At 41.5% G+C, this 23,487-nt stretch overlaps 1 protein-coding gene across 1 annotated transcript; it reads left to right on the top strand.

Annotated features, from left to right (window-relative positions):
* Window positions 1-2,286: 2,286 nt before the first annotated feature.
* LOC119737750 (ATP-binding cassette sub-family C member 8-like) lies at window positions 2,287-22,479 on the top strand (the record flags this gene model as incomplete). Its single annotated transcript, XM_038212312.1, is given in 15 exon segments — window positions 2,287-2,419; window positions 3,299-3,528; window positions 4,787-5,026; window positions 6,255-6,412; window positions 8,747-8,839; window positions 10,422-10,524; window positions 11,591-11,704; window positions 12,498-12,609; window positions 12,894-13,021; window positions 15,267-15,345; window positions 15,930-16,038; window positions 16,846-16,949; window positions 17,354-17,487; window positions 18,240-18,302; window positions 19,969-22,479. Coding segments are annotated over 15 exon segments (1,854 nt in total). The 3' UTR covers window positions 20,110-22,479.
* Window positions 22,480-23,487: the final 1,008 nt, after the last annotated feature.

Here is a 23,487-nt window from a genome sequence, read left to right as displayed (position 1 = left end):
AGCCGCACCTCCTCCACAGCGAGTCTGTTACCTTCCCAGCTTTGAATAATGCCGGTACCCATTTAACACCTGGGTTGAGAGGAGTTATTGATGTAAGCGCCGTACTCACTAGGACACAACACGCATGGCCACGGCGGAGCTCGAACCCACAATCTCACGATCTTGAATCCTGTGCCCTACTGTTCGACCACACGTGCCCGGGACAAAAAAAATAAATTGATCTTGGGCCCCCCCCAAAAAAGTCTCCGGTTTCTGGTATGGAGCTTGTCCAAAAAGTGGTGCGGCGACGCGACTTTTTTTTTTTATTTACCTGACTTTTTTGCTTCAAATGTCGGCTGATGACTGCAAATGGTGCCCGACTAAACTTAGTGCAAATATATAGGAGTCGAGAGAGGCCACATAAAGCTTATTCTCGATCATAACCCCATCTAAAAACACGTTAAAATTGTGCAGCAGCAGGATTCCAGTCAAACCAGTGAGTTTGGCGGTTTTGAGACATCATCTTTCATTGAAAAAAAAACTTTTTCATTTTGCCGACGCGCATGGCTACGGCGACGCGCGCGCATACCAGAAACCGGAGACTTTTTTTTTTTGGCCTTGTGGTTTTCAGTCTTTTTCATGGTTGAATGTTTTTCCATTTTTGGGGGGATCTTCTGTCACTGTTTAAGATTAAATTCAATTTTACTTCCAGGATGATCCGCTATCTGCCTTAGATGTCCACGTCGGTAGCCAGCTCTTCCAAGACGGCATAATAGACCTACTGCTGGAGAGCAAACGGACCGTGGTGCTGGTCACTCATCAGCTGCAGTACATGAAATATGCACACAAGGTAAGCAGCAGTGCCTTCAAATTTTACATCTAATAAATTGCCTTTGCAGGAGCTTAAAGTGCTGTGTGGCTATCACAAAAGCAAGTGAGGGACAATGTAAGTGTAAGTTTGCAGTTGCACCTTATGAAAGACAATCCCTTTTGTGACTGTGGGGTTTGAGAAGAACCAGTGGAAACTCAACTTTTCAGACAATATACTCTGCCCGTCGTCAGGAGACACACGGTACAACCACAAACTTGCACTTGTTGATGACGTCACCGTGCAAACTTTATTATCACATCATGTCTTCCTAGCTTTCCAAATTAACTCTAGCATTCTACTGGAGCTATGGAATAGATGCTTACACGGCAAGTGTCTGTGATATGCGTACATATTATACAAAAAAAACACTGCGTCTTGACCTCCAGATTCTGACCATTCAGCAGGCGCCTTCTATTGTGTCTTCGGTAAACCGACGATGTATGACAAATACATGGTAGCTAGTGACCAATCAACAGCTTTGGCTGAATGTCTGCTCTAAATGACCTTACAACTTCTAATGGCAGCTACAATTGGCTGGGGTGCAGGGTTGCATAAAGATGTGCAGGCTAGGATATATCAGACGTTTGTAGTGTGGCTCTGCATACAAGGTTTGATCCTCTAAATAACTTGAGCTAGACCAATTGGACAAACACAAACTGGCTATGTCTATCAGGGCTGCATACGCTGCCTACTCAACTGACTGCACAAATGTACGGACCCTTTGTTAAAACAGTGGTAAGTAAGGAAGCCAAGTGGTAACGGAGGAAGTATTTAAAGGAAATATACAACATTTGCTTTGCTGCAATTTTCAGAAATAAATGGATTTGGAGGATTAGTATGTTGTAGCAAATATTGTTAAACAGACTTGTTTCACGTTTTGGGCTTGTAAATGCTGGTAAAACCAAGAAAACCAATCATGTTCTTGTAGTCTGGTTCTCTGACCCCACTTAAGATGAAGCAGAGAAATTTATGGACTTTGGGGAATTGTAAAGTCAGAGAATCAGTCTGTCAGGCTTGTGCCCCTTCACAGGTGTGTAATCAGTTGCAAAGTAAATGCGGAACAACTGTTATGAAAAATTCAAAGCGGTTTTTAAAAAAGCCAGTTTTCTCCAACGCTGGTTGGCCGACCAGAGTTGGAAAATGTCAGCACACCAGGAGACACGATATTACAGTACGCTGTCATGTAGACTGTCATTTCTTCACAATCCAGTAAGGTATTTCGTGATAGTTTGATCGTTTTGTTTTTTGATGTTTGCAAATGTTGTATTTTCCCTTTATTGGTTGTGCCTGCAGACTCTGCTGTCTACAGGCAGTCATCACTGAAGCCGTGTCTTACAAAAAATCATATTTTTTGACCTCACCAAGGTCCTGGTGATGAAGGATGGACGTGTCAGTCTCCAGGGCACACCCAGCGAGGTCTGGGCAGCTGACCCGACCTCCAGATCACCTCCAAGCACCTCGCTGAGGCCGCCAGCAAGTCAGAGGTGGAGTCTGGGGATGAGGAGGCGGCGAAGGAACGAGAGATGCTGCTGAAGCTGGTGGAAGAGAAGAAGAAAGAGGAAGAGAAAGGTAATTTCAGATGTTGCACATTGTCATTTTTGAATTGAAATTGAAATTTCTTAATTTGTTATAAAAAGCTATGTCCTCTCTGAGTGATCCCCGTTTGCTATTTCCTAGTTTTGCAACATTGCTAATATTGCTGGCATCGTGACTTTGGGCGTGGTCTCTGAATACATGGCATTTACGAGTTTATGGCTTCTGACTAGCGCCCCTTGAAAAATAGACATTGACTAATTTTCACTTGAGCGTCAGGCATCTTCGGCAATGCATTCGAATGTCCCTCTCAGTGGTCTCTCCCAACTCTCCCTTCCTTACCGTTGAGGGGGTACTTGTGCACGGAGCCCATAGGTATCACTCAAAGAAGATACAGGGCCTGTTTGTTTCATTCCAGATCCTGATTGAGATCATGTGATCCAGCACCGTGTGAAAACGATCTGGACCACTCTCGCGTGTCAAATCCTTTAGGGCGCACACGAATGTTCTCTGCTTCAGATTTTGTGGACAGAAGGGCTATATTTGTGATAAGCTATCTATAATTTCCAGGAAAAGTCAATCAGTTGTACTATTGTTAATCACAAAAATTCATTGAAACAGAATTATGAAGATTAATCGTCACAAAAGCTCATTTGATGCTTCAAATCTACTAAAAAATACCAATTTTCTCTCTGTCCGTTGCGCATGTCGCCATTTTGATCTTGCGAATCCACCTCGTGAGCAGGAGCATAAGCCATGATTCGGAGCAGCTATCGATGCGTCAGATTACTGATCGCGATCCGTATCTGCACGAAACAAGCAGCCCATAGTCTTGTAGTTCAAATGACCGAGTAAACCATAAGAGAGGGAAGTGACTAGACGAAATATCTTACCATTAATAATCTCATCAATCAGGCCAGAAAGTGTCGGAGGAGGAGGGCCGGCTGATCGAGAAAGAGGAGCGCAACACAGGCTCCCTCTCCTGGAAGGTGGTGGTCTTCTACCTGCGTGCCATGAAGTACCCGCTAGCCTGCCTGGTGCTGGCACTGACCGTCCTGCAGCATGGGCTCCTAGTGGGGACCGACTTCTGGCTGTCCAGATGGTCCGAGGCCGGCGACAGACTTGCCGTGGAAAACGCCACCGAGGTGCTGACCTTTAACTCATTAGTTTCTTTACCACCCAAAACTGCCCTGCCTGTTACTCCCTATAAAACACTCAATATCACCCATGTAGTTTGTTTTATGGATTCACCCAAGAGTTTAAAACAATGTAATAAATACAACTTCATCAAATTTTCGAGAAAATGTTCTATTCATTCCCTTCACTTTCCAATTTGCACGAATAGGTTTTGGCTGCTTTCAAAACAGTTTTTGCCACTGTTTCTTTTAGTTTGTTTTTCGTTACACATTGACACAAAACTGTAGATATCCGTAACCATCCAAAAAACTTGGGAAACGGACAAATTTGACCAAAAAAATCTGAAAGATCTGCTTCTCAGGTAGAGAGTTAAAAAAATGGAATCTGCAGAGTACTCCGCAGTGTTGCAGTTAAGTCCATCACAAGTCCACCTAAGTTTTCTAAAAAAACTCATTGCTCGAACCATAACCACCTCACGCCTTCAAAATACAACTGCATGTTTTGTTGGAATCTGTTGGAGTGAGGACTGCACTAGTAAACTGATTATGCTTTACATGGGATCATGCATACCACCATAATCAGAGTCCAACAGTTTGGGTGTTGAGTTTACCATATGGTGTTGGATTTTGCAAGAGTGAGGAAGGTTCCTATAGTAAATCACTCATGGGATTAAAGTCCCTCTCCAAGTTGCACGTGACTGGCCTTGTGAACGGACTTGTGATTTAATGTCCCCGAACCAGGGATGGGAATTTTTCCGGATTTTTCCAGATCCATGTATTGTGAAAAGCTTAAATGAGGAGTTTGCATCTGTGTATTTTTTCTCTAGGGGTCAAAAGACCATTTGAAATAATTACAATGGGCAGTTTTTGAGGAGTGCCTATAAGAGTACCATGGATAAACCCTATGTTGCCCTTGGACCCTGCCAAATATTTTTTCATAGAGATTTGTATATTTCCCAAACCTCATCCCTGCCAAACTTATGATGAACTTGTTATGGAGTTGACTGCAAGAGTTTTAATCTTGCAACCACGATGGGAGACTTTTGAGACGTTGGTGGCGGCAAACACACCGGTCCTTTTTCCATTGTTTGCGTCATATTGAGCATGCGCCCCCTTAGCATAAACATGACGTAAACAATTAAAGAAGGACCGGTGTGTTTGCTGCCACCAACGTCTCAAATCTCTCCCATTAGAAGTCACCACTTAGACAGCTCAGTGAAACCTAACTGTTGATCCTAATGGAGATTTGTCCTTGGTATTAATACAGGCGGAGAGGCAGAACCTCCAGCATTACTACGTCTACAGCTACACCGCGATGATCATCGCTGCTGCCTTGTTGTCCTTCATCGCAACCTTAGTGTTGTTCCTATCAGGCATGGTGGCAGCCAGGCATCTGCATTCCTGCATGCTGGGCGTCATCTCCAAGGCCCCCATGCGTTTCTTTGACACCACGCCTGTCGGGAGGATCCTCAACCGTTTCTCGTCGGACACCAATGTCATCGATTCTGTAAGTGGTTTTTTTTCTTTGTTAATATTATTTGCTTTCATTATTTGATGTCGTGATAAACATAAGACCGGACCTAAAGCTTCAGAAATAAGAGTGGTGCAAAATACTCTGAGCCATAGGGGCGTTTGTCTGGAAGAGGCCAGTTTTTGAATTCAAAGTGAATGGTGAATTTGACACCCTTCATTGAGGGGGGGGGGATTTATCAGGATTTTTCCTGATCTAAGGATTTTTTTTTTTTTGTCGGGATTTTTTTGTGATTTCCAGAATTTTTTTTGTCAGGGTTTTTAAACAATTCCTTTTGAAATCTGGAATCCAGACCCAAATAACCAATCCATTAAGTCGCTCCCACTGTGTACGCATGCAACGTGAGCCTCTCCGATGCCACATTGCATGTTTACAATGTGCGTCATACGCTCATGCACCCATGGTGGAAATCAGTCATGGTTTTTGGTTCTTGGTTGGTTCTTCTCCTAAATACTCCACGTCGGAGTTTATACAGGAGGCCAGAAACACCGGGGCAAACCCCTTCTCTTAGCGATAAGTGTTTACTGGGTTCTTTTACGTGCATTTATGCAACACACGAGACCTACGGCTTAACGTCCCATCCGAAGGACGAAGCAATACTGGTTAAGTGCCTTGCTTAAGAGCACAAGTGTCCGGGCCCGGGCTCGAACCCACGCCACTGTTGCCTCTGAAACACCAGAACATGAGTCCGGTGCTCTTAACTGCTAGGCCATGACACTCCATGGCATGGCATTTGTCCTGGACACAGTAATTTGTCCTGGACATGTTCCGGGGAAACTTTTTTAAGCAACTGCTTGACTCACCAATACTGATAACTTCATTGCAGGAAGATTGCAGGGAAGTTGTTCAGAATCCTGCAACTTATACCTGACACAATGTCCGCAACTTGTCTGGAACTCGTTTCAGGTGAAGGTACGACACAAAAGTGTCACACAGAGAGTCACTGCGCAAAAACAAGCATTGCGGAGAGCAGTGAAGCATGACCCAATCTGCCTGCTTGCCCTGAGCTTAACCACACAGAATAATTCCGCAGGGCTTTGAAGTGTTATCCATACTCCACAGAAGATCACCTCAAAGAAATTTGAAGTGTGGTTGCTTGCAAAACTTGAAGGGTTGTGAAATGCAGAAGACCAGAAGGTTTAAAGTGTCATGGAGTTTCAGGTATAGCAAGTGTTAAAATGTCAGTGTTTGTTGTTTTCCCCAGGCCTTGATGAACAACGTGATGTTTTTGCTGGAGTCCACCTTTAAGTGCCTGACAGCGATACTAGTCAACAGCATAGTTAGTCCCATTTTCATCCTAGTCATGCTACCTGTCTTCATCTGCTACATTCTCTTACAGCGCTACTACATCACTACATCCAGGTAAAAAAAGCTCGCCCAAAGCAAATGCATTAAAAAAAAAAACATTAAAAAAATGCTCCATGCTTTCTAAGAGCTTCCAATGAAAATCTTTACAAGCTTACTTGGTGGGACTCACTGGTGTAGAAATTTCGCTACTTGACCACCAAGCAGGCCAATTTGAATCCGATACATTAACAGGTACTGCAGGTAGTGGTTTTTATTGGAATTTTGCATCACAGTGTGCAGTTCCAATGGGTTTTTCCTAAAAAAGTTAGCTGTTGGAGGTGCCATTCAAAGCAGACGTCATTGGACAATAGTTGGCGCTCTTCGATGCAGGAAGTACAAAAAGCTGTGAATCACCTATTTTTTGTTTGTTTTACTTTTTTGGTGATGAGGCGGGGGGGGGGGGGGGAATGGCATCATGCCCCCCCCCTTCCTTAATATGCCACAGGTTATTGAGTGGATTTGTCTGATATTAGGCACTTTCAGATAAGACAAAGTGAATTCCATGCACAACGGAGCTTGATATACTCTTGAATGACATTGCTTCCACATACCAGGCGCCCATAAGGGCCAAACACACAATCCAAATCTCTGTGTCGGGCCCGGGTCCAATGCGGAGATTTCGGGAACTCTTTTCACACTAGCAAGAATCAAACTAGCCAGAATCTAAAGGTTTCAACACGGGTCTGCACCCGACTTCATCAAACTCTTCGTAACTTACGATGCATCGCAGCGATGCGACGCGTCGTATCTCTACGATGCGTCGCAGCTGCGACGCGTCCTGCGATCCATTTCACAAAACACGTCGTAAGTGCGACGCGTCATAGGTGCGACGCGTCGTAGGTGTATTTATAGCACAACTCGGTGACTTTTATGTATCATGTCAGCGTACAGTAAATTGTCATCTGATATTCAACAAAGAGTCGTGGGATCTCAGCTCGAAATTTGTTAAAACGTGAAACAAAATGGCGGCCGTGCGATGCAATTTTGAAGGAAAACAAGCTCTCATTGGACTGTATAGCTACTTTGAAATTTTAACTCTAATATTCCGGTCTAATTCATAATTAGTCAATGAATTTTCTATTTACAACTTCACACACATTGCCTCGGTATTATAATCTCGTTTATGTAATGTTTATGGCATAAAACTGGCTTAGAAAATGACTCTATGAGCGTTTTCGAAATGACTGGCTTTGGCTTCGTCTTCGGCTTAATGACATTTTAGGCCCTGACTTCGGGGACTCCAGCTACATTTTGGTGCCTGTTATGCTTCAGGAACATTCAATCGGTTGATATGAAGACAAAAGTTGGAATAATTTCGTTTAATTTGCCTCTTATTGATTCAGAAGTAGGAGGCGAAGCCGAAGCCGAAGCAAAGGTTTCGAAAACCCCCTATATACGTCGTAACTTGCAACGTGTTTTAAGCCGTTGTCAAGTATCTTACGACTCGCGAATTGCGACGTGTTACACGTCGTAACTCAAGTTGCGACGCGTCGCAGCGCTTCGTGAAATCGGGTGCAGGCATTCTACAGAGGTAAAATCCAACTCTGTTCGGAACCAGGGTTGAGGGTGCACACTGGATTAAGAATGAATGGTATGCCTGGCCTGCCCGTGTTCGGTGGGACCCAGTTGCACTTGTGGAGCCGTGTTGATTTCAACATAGGTATGCAAGACGATGGTGTGAAAAGGCCAATAGTCATGTTGCTGGTGCTTAATTCTCACAATGCACTCGCAAACTATTTTGCAAACACAAGTCCTGGACACTGGAGTGAATCATCTTAGTATACAAATGCTTCGAGTGGTGTAGTAAAACTAGCCTCCCGAGGTGATCCATGAAGCATTCTATTTTCCCTTGAGGCGAAGCCGAGGGCAAATGGAATGCTCAACGAGATCACCGATATAAAGCATTCAATATTTGTTTTATAACACCTCAATCAGAGATTCTGCTTGATTTTATGCAATATCTGATTCATTTAATCTGAATGCTATTAAAATTTACTTCTATTTGAATATGAAATTCAATTTTTTTTCAAAAAAAAAAATTCAAAATTTTATACTTGCACTTTTCCAAACTACCCTGTAAAGAAATGTTTGAACCGAGCTCTGTAGCGCTAGCGCTTGGGAACAACATGCGCAATGTGCACACCTGTATGCATTGGCACACTATGTACAGTACTTGGGTTGCTACGGGTATAGTCCTTATAGCCACGCACAGCAAGGTAGCAAAAATATCTAATGCCATGTGACTTGCCCTTGGCCAATCAAGATACAGAATCTGTGGGTGAGGTGTTATAACAACGGCTAGTCTTCATGCATGGAGTCGATCCTGAAGTATTTTGTCCGTCTGAACAGGGAGTTGCAGCGACTGGATAGCATCACCAAATCACCCATCTACGCTCACTTCTCGGAGAGCTTGACCGGGCTGTCAACCATCCGTGCATATAGGTAAAGTACAGGAAACCATTGGTTATATACTGCCCTCTCTTGGTGTCTTTGAGACAGTGGCAGGCAACAAAGTGAAATATCTGCTGTTACTCGTGCACAGAATGAATTGATGTACAAACATTGTACAAACACCAAATCCGGCAAAAACAACTGTTTTGATACAAAACACTGGTGTAATTGTATGGCTTTACGAAAGAGGACAGACACACAAAGGGAGAACTATAGATCCTTTCAGTCCTCGAGCGTTGGGTCTTTTGTTAAAAAATGGTCCTCGGTCGTAAGGTTATGTGCTTTATTTGGAGAGTGTTATATTACTGGGACAAAGGAAAAACACAAATCATTGTCCTCGGGCGCATAGAAATTCACGACTGTGGGAACAGATGATGCCCTTGTCTTTTCTCCTTTATAAAGAAAAAACCAAGTGCTGATTTTTTTTATTGGTAGTTAAACAAATGCCCTACATAGCTTTGCAAAAAAAATGTCAAGCCACATTCAGTGTGATTCTGTTTGGTTTGTTTTACTGTGCTGAGATTCTCAGCTTGTGCCTAAAATTAAAAAAATGAAACTAAAACAAAAGTCAACTGTCAGCTCAAGTTAACTGTGCCCTGGCACCCTGCTGTATATCAGTATACAAATATTGAGTGGCTCAGCGTGGAATGGGAGGAATATTATCGCAAGGTAAAATCTGGACTTTTCCATTTCACGAGGCGAAGCGGAGTGAACTGGAAAAGTCCAGATTTTACCGAGCGATAATATTCCTCCCATTTCACAATTTAAAGCCAATCAATATTTGTTTTACATAACTGACATATAGATCCTTGTCATTTGGTATATTTGAACTTTTTTTTCAATACAAAACTGGAGGAAAATGTATTTCTCTCTTCCAAACCACCCTTTCACGAAAATGTTTGAACCCAACGCTGTAGCGCTGGCTCTTTGGAACAATACACGCTACGCGCAACGCTGAACGCGCACACCAGCATGCATTTGAACACAAATACCGCGTCATGATCCTAACTGTTGAATAGTATTTCCCATTCCCCATGGGCGGAGAGTACTTTTTGAGCCGCGGCATGAATGGGAGCAATAACGAATGCCACGTGATGTGAGTTCCACCAATCAAATGACAAGGATCTGTATGTCGGTTATATAAAACTGACAAGACCATGATAAGTGGTGTTACAATCAAACAAGTAGGTCAATTCCAAATAGTGCATGATATTAGCCCAACATGATCTAGTGCTAGTTAGTCTTCGTCAGTGTTAAAAGATCATGCCCTGCGCTCCTCAAAATAATAAAAAAAAATCTCGTAATGAAATTTCAATTTGTTCAATTTCAATTTCAATGTTTTGTTTTAATGAAAAAAACCACTACTTTTTCTCAAATTATTCTCTGAAAAAAAAGGGCTTTCATTTTTTTATTTTGCGCACAAATCAACCCTCCCTGCACGAGCCGAATTATTGCCGGGTAGCAAATTATTAACATTTTGTGAAGACTTGCCTGACATAATTATTTTTCAGGGTGAAACTCAAAATGCATCTTTAACCCAGTTTTTGTGCCGCCTTGCTCTATTTGTACCCAGAGATGAGAAGAGGTTCAAAAACCATCTTCTAGATTCCATTGATAACAACACCTTAGCGCACCTGTATGCAAACACCTGTAACCGCTGGCTGGGAATACGATTGGTTAGTATCTTTGTTTCTATTCTACCACTTACCTAACCTTTTGTTAGTACTCGAGTAATATACAAATATTGAGTGGCTCAGAGTGGAATGACTTTACCGAGCGATAATGTTCCTCCCATTTCACAATTTAAAGCCACTCAATATTTGTTTCAACTTCTATTTCAATACAAAATTGGTGGGCAATGTACGGTATTTCTCTCTTCCAAACCACCCCTTCACGAAATGTTTGAACCCAACCCTGTAGCTACTGGCTCTTGGGAACAATACGCGTTAGGAACAACGCTCAACGCGCACACCAGCATGCATTTGCTCAAAAATACCGCGCCATTGAACAAGGAGGATCCTAACTGTTGAATTCAACTTGGGCGAAAGGGACTTTTTGATCCCACGCACGAATGGGAACAATAACGAATGTCACGTGATGTGAGTTCCACCAATCAAATGACTAGGATCCGTGTGTCAGTTATATACTACAACATAGTGCCCATCTCATCTGCAAAGGTACTGATTCCAAGATCTGCTTGTGAAGGACAAAAAATTGAGGAGTTTGCAATGCGGGTCCCGTGAAAAATGCCATAGCAATTTTGGGCTGAAAACTTTGTTTCAACTCCACAGTGCTGCCTAGAATACTCTTTATGCTCTGGTAGGAACTTCTAATTTTCAAGTTACGGAATTTTAAACACAACCACAGTTTTAAAGTTCTGTCCAAGGATCACAAAAAGGTAAGTGTTCTTTCAGCAAAACGAAAACAAATCACATAGGGATGTGTGTGAATTGTTTTCATTCTGCTGAAAGAACGCACACCTTTTTTGGTGATCCGTGGACAGAACTTTAAAAACGGTGGTTAGGTTTAAAATACCGTAACTTGAAAAGTACATGAGTGATTTGAATGATTCTTTTACAAAAAGAAAGCTTACGAATTGGGCTTTTATTTTATCCTACATTTTGAAAGTGCTACATGCAGAACTTCACTAAAACCTGTGGGTTTCTTTTTTTGGATTCAGCCTGAGGTTCTACTATACCAACTGATAGTCTCTTCTTTTTAATACTTCCCGTCTCTTTACAGGATGCAGTGGGTAACCTGACCGTGTTTATAGCCGGTCTGACTGCACTCATTGTGGCTGTCACCTCTGACCTCGAACCCAGCTATGTAGGCCTGGCATTGGCCTACTCCTTGTCTGTAAGTTTCAATTGTTCATAACTATCGTACCAAGAAAAACAACCCGGATGGGTCACCTACATTGTATATTGAGCTGTGTAATTCACACGCCTAAGCCTACATGCTTTGCGTGAGATTCCACAGTTTTTCTTCTGTGTTCTCTGATATTATTTGGCTTGTTTTTTTCACAACCACATCTGGTGTTAGGTTAAAAGGCAATCGTAGGGCGCCCTCAGTTTCTGACAGAGCACGGTACAGTAAAGTTTACGCAATGAATGACATTCCGCAGGCCAGAATCAATCCAATGCAGAAGCGTGGTAGAATAACCTCAATGGAATTTTATTGAACACTCACGGTAGATTTTACAAAATGAAGTGCAGTATAAAGGTAAAGGTAATGGGGACGAACCTGTGTTCACAGGAACGGAGTGCCCATCTCTCTTTCCATAGCGATTGGGCCAGACTCGAGTCCATGAAATGCTGCTGTGGGGGGATCGCCACACCTCCTCCACAGCGAGTCTGTTACCTTCCCAGCATTGAATAATGCTGGTACCCATTTAACACCTGGGTTGAGAGGAGTAATGGAGGTAAAGCGCCTTACCCAAGGGCACAACACGCATGGCCACTGCGGGGCTTGAACCCACAATCTCACGATCATGAATCCTGTGCCCTACCACTAGACCACACGTGCTTAAGAATTCAAAAAATTGTGGCTGATACTTGCGCCACCTATCAACTTTTCACCCGAGTAGGTACCAACCTGAAAAGGAGAACCAATGAAACAAAGTGTTGTTTATTTCTTTTAATTCTTCCAGGCTGCCAACATGCTGAATTGGTTCATTCGTCAGACCTCGCTGATTGAGATGCAGATGAATGCCGTTGAGAGGATTAAGTACTACAGCGAAATCCCGACAGAAAATTACCAAGGTACGAATCATAAGTGTCTCCAAAAAAAAATGGAAGAACATACCAACATCTTGCACTCAACTAGGATAGTAATCAAACATTACTTCATCAAGTTAAATGACAATTCACAAGTCCATCACAACTCCTCAAAAGTCCTTCCGTTTTTAGCTAATCTGTAAAATGACTGGATAAAAAGCAGTATTATCACACGACATTATTTCTAGCCATTGATTACGAGGAGCTGGGGCACATCTTGTCTAGTACCACAGATTGTTGAGCTCATTTCTCATTGCTTTGTCACACAGGTGAATTACCCAAGGCTGAGTGGCCTGACCAGGGAGCAGTGTCAGTGGATAATATATCGGTGCGCTATGCTGAGAAACTGGATCCTGTTCTTCAGAACATCTCTGTGGATATACAGCCAGGACAGAAGGTAAAGACTCATCATGCACATTTTTTTTTTTTATAGAAAATATCATTTTGACCCATTCAGATTTGTCACTAAAGCCGGCCTCAGGGCGATGTGCGATTTGCTTGCGCTGGGAAAGAACCATCAACATCAGCATCAAGCACAAATGACATGCCCAGGTCACAAAACTGAGAAATTGTGTGATTGTCGTTGACCAAGCTAGACATAGAATTAGATGATCCAGATGCATGCACGACGTCGTGACTTCTCACAGCTTGACTGCAATGATTCCCGCTTGTCGAGACCACGTTCCGTCTCGGCGCAGAAGTTGAAATTTGTCTACTCTTGGAACTGTTGATTGGTTTTTTAGCTTCAACTGCTGCTGATCCTCTTAATATTGTCGCAGTTACACTCGGGTCTTGAAAAATTGGCAACTGAAATGTTGGCGACAGTCGTAGCTCAGGCGCAGCTTGATCTTGGAAAGTCAGTTGCTAACTGTTCTGTGCCGTCGCAATAAGTCTCCTTTTTGCCGGTCCCAGAGGGCCAGCCTTGAGTCTTCTTTGTGCCTGACTGAATGACGTGACCGACTGACTGATCACTTGTGAATTAGACTTGCTTAAAGGGAATATACAACATATGCAAACATCGAAAAACAAAGCTACCAAGTTTTTACGAAATACCTCACTAGGATGTTGGTAAATGACAGTCTAAAGCATCCTGTTAAGTTATGGCACCAGGTGTGAAGTCATTTTCAAGAAAAGTGGTATTTTGTATACATTTCCAACTGTGTTCGGCCGACCACTGTTGGAAAAACCTAACTATTTTTCAACTACTGCTCCAAATTTATCATTTTTTTCAGTCCAAATTTTGTTTACTAAATGGTTACATGTTCATGAATGGGTGCAGGCCAGTTAGACTGGTTCCATTACCTTACAATTTTCCAGCATCTATAAATGGATCCATTTCATCTTTAGTGGAGTCAGGGAACCAGACTCCTTGAACATTTTTGTATTTCTTGGTTTTTCCAGCATTTTCGAACACAAAACTTCAAACATGTCATTGTAACAATATTTGATCTGTTATACTAACCCTTAAAATAGTTCATTTCTGAAAATTACAGCAAAAGCCAATGATGTACATTAACCTCGCCATGGCCCCAAAATATGACTCAGATGACTAGAATCCTCAGACCAAACTAAGTGGTCTGTGACCAGTTTTACTAGACTTGCCTAGTCTTGTTTGACTTGTTAAAGAATTTGACCCAAATTTGACCCAAAATTCCATCAAAGGCTCTTTGATTATAATTTATATGTCCTGAAAATAATATGGGTTTTTTTTCGGGGGGGGGGGGGGGGGGGTTCGGACTATTTTGATGTTGGTGGCGCCATTTACACCCCTATTATTCTACTAAAAAATTGGCCACATACATATCACCACGGTCAAATTGTGGAACTAAAAAAATTAACAACCTCTTGGGGACCCTGGTAAGTTGTCGAGTGGTCAGAACATCTGCACACATAAACAGGAGGTCAGGAGTTGGAGGCCCGATGAAGCCTGTGTATTTCTTCTCACAATCTCTTTGACATAGCTGAACGTACGCGTTTGTACCATAGAGCTACATTAAATTACTTGAGCGCTAACTCGTCATTCTGCGCGCGGAGACACTTTGAAGCCGTCCTGGGCGCAGACATTTTGAATTCATGTGCGTGTTTGTAGAACATAATGAAGTTATAATGCGCAAGTAGAACATACGCAAACAACTTAAGCGCGTCATTGACGGTCCAAAAAAACGTGACGGCAAAAAGCATCTGCAGCGAATACGCGCACGCGTTGCGCTGTTTGCGTAGAGCAAAATGACACGCTCATTTGCTGATCGTGCGTTTCGGTTTTGGGCGTATTGGCTTCGATAACGCACCGGTTTGGAATACAAACGCAGATATGCAAATAGCCGTACAAAAGCCGTACAAAATTTGTAGGTTTCCATAGGTTGGTGCACAAACATGGATGCGCTCAGCAGGCATTACTTTGTACACGAAGTTAGCGCTCTAGTAATTTAATATAGCTCTATGGTTTGTACATTGAAAGCTGCTTGTGCATGAAAAGATGGACAGAATCGCTTCATTGGTCAAATTTGAAGGATGTAAAGTTAAGATTCTCAAAATGTCTATTAGCAGCAGTGTGTCTTTTTTCTTCCAAAATATTTGACCAAATATGTGAATAAATCTTTTCTGTTTTTCCCCCTCCTTTTTATCTTTCTGCACTCCTTTAGATTGGTATATGTGGGCGTACAGGCAGTGGCAAGTCTTCCCTCACTCTAGCTCTATTCAGAATTGTAGACACATTCAAAGGTCAGTTCTCAGAGTGCTTGGTCCCTGCTCTGAATTCTTTTTACCAGTTTGCAGAATTATTTAAATGATACATTTTTGGGCCTTGCCCTTCCTTCTTTTCTGCAATATCTCTTCTTTGCATGGGATTTCAAAATTTTACTTTCCAATAAGTGTGGTATTTCAACTGTGCATGTGCACAGTGATATGGGTCACGAGCCATTCGGGATAATTGAACTGTTCGAAGGCGTATGAATGCGAGCGCACGACGCTTGCATGTAAATTACCAGCAGAATGGGCATGCGCGTAACATCGCGTAACATCATGTCAGTGATGTTATCCTGAATGACCTCGGGTCATTGAAATACTGAACTGGCTTATTGAAAAACACTTCACACCAAAAAATAAAACTTGAAAAAAGGGAAAAAAACTTAAACATCCCTGCATAACAATTTGACAAGTAATATGAATCTATGTATTTTTAGGAGTTTCGTTCTTCATTGATAAATATTGTCGAGTTAATTCAATCTTTTAATTTTTTTTTGTAAATTAACAGAAAAACAATGTAAGCAAAAATAAATGATATTTATAACCTAATTTCTTGCCAGGTAAAGTCTTAATTGACAATGTTGACATTGCATCATTACCGTTGGATCACCTCCGACTGAAACTTTCCATCATTCCTCAAGACCCTATCTTGTTCAGTGGCTCGATCAGGTTGGTACAAATACTTTGTTTTTTTCCCCCGTTATCAAAAGCCCAAGAGCTCCGACCTAATCAACTTGTCTGTCTGGCTTAAAGGAATAGGATCATTTGCATATATCCCGGAAGTATCCTACCGAAATATAATCAAAAAGTTTACTTTGATTAAAGATCGTACTGCTACTAAACACCCCCTGAAATTATTCCATCTGGTTTGCTGTCATTTAAAAGAAATCAAGAAATGTAGGTGATTTCCAACGATCAGTCAGTTGAATGATTTTTGGAAATAAAGAGTGCTATAGACAAAATCGTGTTCCGTGATCAAAAGGTTGTGCATGGTTTTTCACTGTTTTCTTCAAAAGTGTAATATCCACTGAGCTGAAACATCAACAGGTTAGGTTTTGAACAAATCATACTTAATAATAATAATAGGTTCTAATATTGGGCTTTTAACTTAGATCAAAGCGCTTTACATTATTATTACCCCGATCATTGGGCCAATTAAACATTCCAAATACCATCTCAGCTCCCTGGGGAGTATACAGCCCGATGCAGCCTGTTTAGGCGCAAGGAAGCTAATTCAATCACAATAACCATCTCTGCCCTCACAGGTACCTATTTACTCCTGGGTGGAGAGAAGCAATGGGTGACAAAGCGCCTTGCTCAAGGGCACACGCACCATGACCCCAGGGCTGGACTCGAACCCACAACCTGCAGCTTTACCCACAGATCACGAATCCAGTGCCCTTAACCACGAAGCCACAGCTCTCCACACTTACCTATACTTACACTTATCTGGCAATCCTATTTGATGTTGCACAGGTTTAATCTGGACCCTCATGGTAAATGCAGCGAGGATGAACTGTGGACGGCGCTGGACATTGCCCAGCTCAAGGCAGTGGTCAGTGAGCTGGACACTGGTCTAGGTAAGTGCTATGACCATCAAAGATCCATCCCATGTCCAGTCACAAGTAACAATGATGTAGGGTAAAAGGGTCCAAGGATCACCAAAAATAATGTACGTTCTTTCAGCAAAAACGAAAACAATTCACACACATCCCTATGTGATTTGTTTTCGTTTTGCTGAAAGAACACTTACCTTCTTGCGATCAGTGGACAGAACTTTAAAACGGTGGTTGTGTTTAAAATTCCATAACTTGAAAAGTACATGAGTGATTTGAATGATTCTTGCACTAAAAGAAAGCTTATGAATTGGGCTTTCATATCCTAGATTTTGAAAGTACTACATGCAGAACTTCACTAAAACAATGGTCCCGACATTTGGGTTTCGGTTTTTTTTACTCACCCTGTATTGTTGTTCGGCCTTTAGATTCCAAGGTAGCAGAAGGAGGAGACAACTTCAGCATGGGTCAGCGTCAGCTGTTCTGCCTGGCTCGTGCCTTCCTGAGGAAATCCCGCATCCTCATCCTAGATGAGGCCACCGCATCCATCGACATGGAAACGGTAGGTTGAGAAAGAGCTAGAATTCTTCATATGTAAGAAATTTATTTTACCGATTTTCCAAACATGAGACTAGGGCCAAATTCCATGATGCTTTGCTTATGATCACTATTACCTTTCATGCTAATGCAGAAATTTTGCGTTAAGCAACCGTGTAATCATAGAAACCCTAGTACATATAATTGACGTGTCGCCGTTTGCAAGTTAGCCACGCCCCTTGGACAACCCTGTGGAGTTTTTGTACACTAAGTTTTGTTGCTCTTAGATTTTGCGCGTTCCGCATCCATTTGTATATCATGTAATTGGACAATACTTCACAAGCTGCATTGATGCGATTCTCCCGCGATAGCTCAATTGGATGCTTGAGTGCCCACACACCAAAATGCCTTGATGCTCAAGGTAGAATGGACCATCTGTCATTTGTGCATTTTTTTGTTAGAAGCAACAAATGTGCTCAAAGTCTATAGACGGATGCTTAACAACTTTTAACTTTGTGAATGCTGTATATTTTGAGCAAACACAATATTTTGGATATTCTGCATTTTGATAGCTTTGCAGCGTAAACCAATGCACCGCTACGATTCCCTTGCTGGATTGCATTGTTGCCCCTTGCATGATTGCCCCTTGCATGATTGCCCCTTGGAGCCTGGGAAATATTACACACTAATTGAATAATGATTGAAAAAAAAAACCCGCCGCAATAATGTCCTTGTCATAAAATACTTGAATAAGTGTCTCATTTTTTCTGTGTGCAGGATGACATTGTGCAGAAAGTGTTGGCAGAGGAATTCAGTGACCGTACCATTCTCGTCATTGCTGTAAGTATGTTTAATATCATGCGGGGTGCTGTGGTCCAATGGTTACGGTGTACGACTCGTCTGCCGTGGTACATGGGTTCGAATCCTGACCGTGGTAAGATGGTGTTTGTGCTCTTTAGCAAGGCACTTTACCACTATTGCTTCATCCATCGGATGGGACGTAAAGGTCCCGTGTGTTGTATAATGCACGTTAAAGAACCCAGTAACACTTGTCGCTAAGACAAGGGGTTCGCCCCGGTGTTTCTGGCAGTGGCCGCAGCACCTTGTACATAATGGGTCTCATATTTCTCATGTACTTCATTCATCTAATAATAGACATAACTTCCAGTGCCTTGAATACCTATACTCCGTTGCGATAATGCCTGAATAGGTATCTACAACGTAGCCTTACAGATACAGACAGATACAGATGCCGTCGTAGCACCCTTACCGCAAAATTTTCTACCACTCATCTTAGAGATTCTTCAAATATGATAAACATAACTCTGATTTTTCCCCTGAATTTGTGGTGTTTTCATTATCAGCTTGAGTTCAGAAATAAGGAAGGCAATCATGCTTAGTATTTAGAGAAAAAGGTGCTTACCGTAAGCACATTTTATGGCTTAGAAATGCTAACGCTAGTTTGAGCAAATCCTGCTGTCTGTTTGTTGTGTGTCTGTCTAATGTCTGACCCCTGTGGCATGTTTACAGGGAACCTTCTTGAATCAGGCAAAATCCAACGCTGCAGAAACCAAATGGCATATTCTTGTAATTCAAAACAAAATTGACTCCAGCCATTTCTCCAGACTCCAGATTTTTTTGACTCCAGATTTCCAGCCAATCTGGAAATTAGGGAAAACCTGGAAAGTGAGTTTGCATTTTTCCAGTCTGGGAAAGCTCAGAGAATTTGGGGGAAAAACACACCAAAAATCAGGGAAAACTGAGGGAATTTGAGAGTGACCCAGAAGGGAAAGTTTTTTTGCCGGTTTGGCGTATGTGCGTCTTGTACCATGCGTCCAAGTTGTGTCCAACAACTGACTGGCTGTGGTGGCTTTTTGGTGTTCATGCAGTGTGAATATAAATCTTAGTTGCTTTGCTGCAACCACCTCTCAAATGCCTCGTTGAAGTGAAAATATTTCTCATGGAATTTTGGAAATGTTTCAGGGAATGTCCAGGAAAACTCGGGTAAATTTTTTAATAAAGTGGTGGGAACCCTGCTCTATTACACTGGATGCATTAAATCATTAAAAAAAAAACAAGTTATTGAATTTTCGATAGTTATGGTATCATAAATCTAAAAATTAATGTGGCCTGACGTTGCAAACTTAGCAAGTTATTCTTCAGAGGCTAAAACTCATTTTAACAAGAAAAAGACAAACCCCTCAGCCAAGGGTCTGCATATGCATATGTCATTTCTGTTTTAGCCTCTGAAGAAGAACTTGCTAAGTTCGCAACGTCAGGCCACATTAATTTTTAGATTTATGTATTTCAGGTCCATCCAGTCAGTAAGCAGTTTGCAGCAGTCTTACTTTTTTCAGTTATGGTATCAGTTAGTTGGTCATTGGAATATATGCAGACCCTTGGCTGAGGGGTTTGTCTTTTTCTTGTTAAAATGAGTTTTAAGAAAATAATCCTTGTCAACCATCAGTGAACTATCGACCATCTGTCCCCTTCTTTTTTCTTACAGCACCGAGTGACAACCATCCTCGATGCCGATCGCATCTTGGTGCTGAACGAGGGCGCTATTGTAGAGTACGACACTCCACAGAACCTGCTGGCCCAAGAGGACAGCCAGTTTGCCTCCTTCGTCCAAAGTGCGCATCACTAATGCCATCAGGATTTATTTGGGATAAAAATCTGAAGAAAGTCCTTTTTCAGTTAATTAGGTAAGGCAGTAAAACTCTTCTGAGCTAACCTGCATGACAGCACTTACAGCCTACATTTTCGTTAAGCTGTAAGCATTTTCTCTTTATTAACTAATTATTACTAACCCAGTATTTTAAGAAGCATGCGTGTTGAAATAAGACAAATAGTTTAGTTTAGACATAAATTCTTGCCCTTGGTTCACACCCAAGCCATGTGTAACTGAAACAAACAAAAAAGGAGGGTAACTGAAAGGAAATAAAAGGGTGGGACCATTTTTGAAATTGCCTTTTTTAAGGTCTTGTTTTTTTAGACCGTCGCATAAGTGGGCCAAGAGTTTCCTGATAACTGAAATTTTTAAGCTTGCCATGGTTTTAAGCACTGTGCGATGTGTCTTGCATGAACTGTTCATATTGGGTACCGGCATTGTTCAATGCTGGGAAGGTAACAGACTCGCTGTGGAGGAGGTGTGGCGATCCCCCCACAGCAGCATATGAGTCTGGCCCAATCACTAATGAAAGAGAGATGGGCACTCCATTCCTGTAAACACAGGTTCATCCCTTTACCTTTTTCATATTGTATTTTATGTAAATTCTCTAGATTTAATGGAGTTAGGCTGAAAATCCATTCGTCTTTCATGGATTAAGTGTAGTGAGTACTGCGTGAAAATCAGTTGTTCGAGAAGCAACGCCCATACGTCATTGTATAGCCTACTGCGCTATCCGTTGAAATTTTGTAGGCTATAGGTAGCGATTTAAATGGATGACGCATACAATACGCATGGGATTTGTTGCCCGCAACTTATAAGAACAATGTTGTGGCGGGGTAAAAAGATAAATATTTATTGTTTGCTTTAAAAACGAAGCAGTTTATATGTGAATCTCATTCAAACAAACTAGGGCCTGCCTTGATTTTATTTCTCAAATCCTCCATTGAAGTAAAACATGGACATTCATACCCTTTGGTTTTTTTTTGAGAAGTTATAATCTGGTCAATGCTTATGTCATAAAATATGTACTTTGCCAAAGCTAATCCAAATTTGATTGAGACTTGATTTTCCTTCTTGCAAGTACACGTGGATTTACAGAGTACAGATCACGGATACGCAAGTGGTAAATGCACTGCGTAAATGGAAAACAGACACATGGATTTTCGGCCTTATGGCGTATACACCCATTGGGCAACAGTCGCCTGGCTTTTGCATGCTTTCAACCCTTCTATGGATTAAAATGTTCAGACGTGTCAGCAAGAAGAGCTGAGAAAGTGTATTATTGAAAATGGAGATAATTGCAGAAAATAAGACTTGTTTAAATTCTATACCACAAAAAAAACACACAGTGGCTATTCTTATTAAGTATGAGCTAACGCACATTATCTATTAAGCAGGGAAAAATCATTTACATTATATGCTACCTCAAAACTTAAAACTAGTATTTATAAAATTATTAACCCTAACCACCCAACCCTTGAAAATCCAACTGCATGTTTCTGTGATTCTGTTGGAGTGAGTACTGCACTAGTGAACTGATTTATGCTTTACATGGGGTCAAGCATACCACCATAAGCAGAGTCCAACAGTTTGGGTGTTGAGTTTACCATATGGTGTTGGATTTTGCAAGAGTGAGGAAGGTTCCTAGTAAATCACGCAAGGGGGTTAGGGTTAACGATATTTTGTACACGGTAGTCTTATTTGTCTTTCCTAAGCATTTTATAAACTTTATGTATTTATTTAATAACAACTTACTTATGAAGGGTTTCCCTTCGCACACATGGTGTGTCCCCTCCACATGTACAGGGTTCTCGAAAGTGATCCAAAAGCGCCCTCACGGGTTGGCGCACGGAGCCCATAGTCAGAAAAACATAATGTGGTTACGGGTACATTCTGGTAGTTTTTGTACCTGTATTTTCCTTCCATTTTAACGTTCTTGCCATGATGAAGAAAATTACTATTTGTAGCCTGAAAATATTTTAAGTAGTTTTGTAAGTTACTTTCTAATAATGTTGATTAACTTACCTGTAGGAGTGATCATTCTCAGCTATTTTGGAAACTATTTATTCATTAAGTATTTTGTCCAACGAAGAGAGTTTTAAATGAAAGACTTGTTTGAAAATATAACTGCCATCTGTACTGTATTCATGCAGAAGCTAAACACAGATGCAATGTTTGCATTGAAATGCACATGCGCAGTTTTCAAGTGAAAAATACTGAAATTGACGAGTCAGCAAATTTTGTGGGGAGCTGAATTGTTGCGGGGCAGTGTGACTCAAATTGAGGTAAGGCCAAAAAAAAAAATAAGTCGGTCTCTGGTCAGCGCGCGCGTCGATTTTAATCATGCGCGTCAATCTTTTTTTTTCCAAAATGTTCCGCGGTAGCTCCAACAGCGCCCTCTATTTCCGCACCTCCTCAATTTGTTTTACCAAAGAGCACCAAGGAATGGGAAATTGCACCAAGGCAAATGATCGAAAGCACCAAGGCAAATTATGGAGGACACCAATGTACATGAGGACACCCAAAAAGCAAAATAGTACACCCACCTTGTCTGTACAATCCAAGCTTGAAGAAAAAAAAAAAAGAAGAAAAAAAAAAAAAAAAAGCCGCGTGGCCGCGTCAATTCCGGAACTTTGGTCTGACCAGAGACCAAATATTTTTTTTTGCCTAATCATTCAAAAATATCAAGACACTGCCAACCAATAAAATATTTCAGTGCAGTGCAAATATGGGCAATTCCTGCGCTATGAAAGGAAGTGTTATGTCCGTGACAGAGCCAGTTAACCATGATATCTAATTAATGATTCAGAGAAATGATCCCAAACTCCTAGTCTGTAATCTCCTTGACCATCACTAGATGATGGATGTATGAGATTTGAAAAATACATGTTCAGGTTTTTCCACTGAGCTCTTAAAAGGAATTGCCCACAAGGTACTCATGTAACAGTCATGTTTTCTGTCTTTGTCCTAGGGAAAGTCTTGCATGAAGCCATTCTTGAAGAAGAACTTGCGCTAAAAAAACATCTGCAGCCAATGAAAATTTAAAATTTTGCCTGGGCCATTGTCAAAACTGCCAGTCTTTTTTGACAATTCATGTAAACAGTGACTTGGAGAACCATGGATAACAAATAGAATCCATAGAAACTATTGTAAGCGATAAGGTCTGAGAAATTTAATGCAGTAGATTTTACGTTTTACTTGACTTTTAATTCAAAGGGATAGATTAAAATTGTCTGGTTAAATATGAGTTTTGTTTGTTGTGCAATTGGAGAAAAGCAACAGTTGGATACTAAAAGCTGTTTAAATTGTCTTGCTTGAATTTGACAGTATTTCAAAACTTATTACGTTTGATCA

This window comes from Patiria miniata, unplaced genomic scaffold (assembly GCF_015706575.1).
Source record: "Patiria miniata isolate m_02_andy unplaced genomic scaffold, ASM1570657v1 HiC_scaffold_3, whole genome shotgun sequence".
Lineage (NCBI taxonomy): Eukaryota > Metazoa > Echinodermata > Asteroidea > Valvatida > Asterinidae > Patiria > Patiria miniata.
This window is presented reverse-complemented; position numbering and strand designations above follow the sequence as displayed.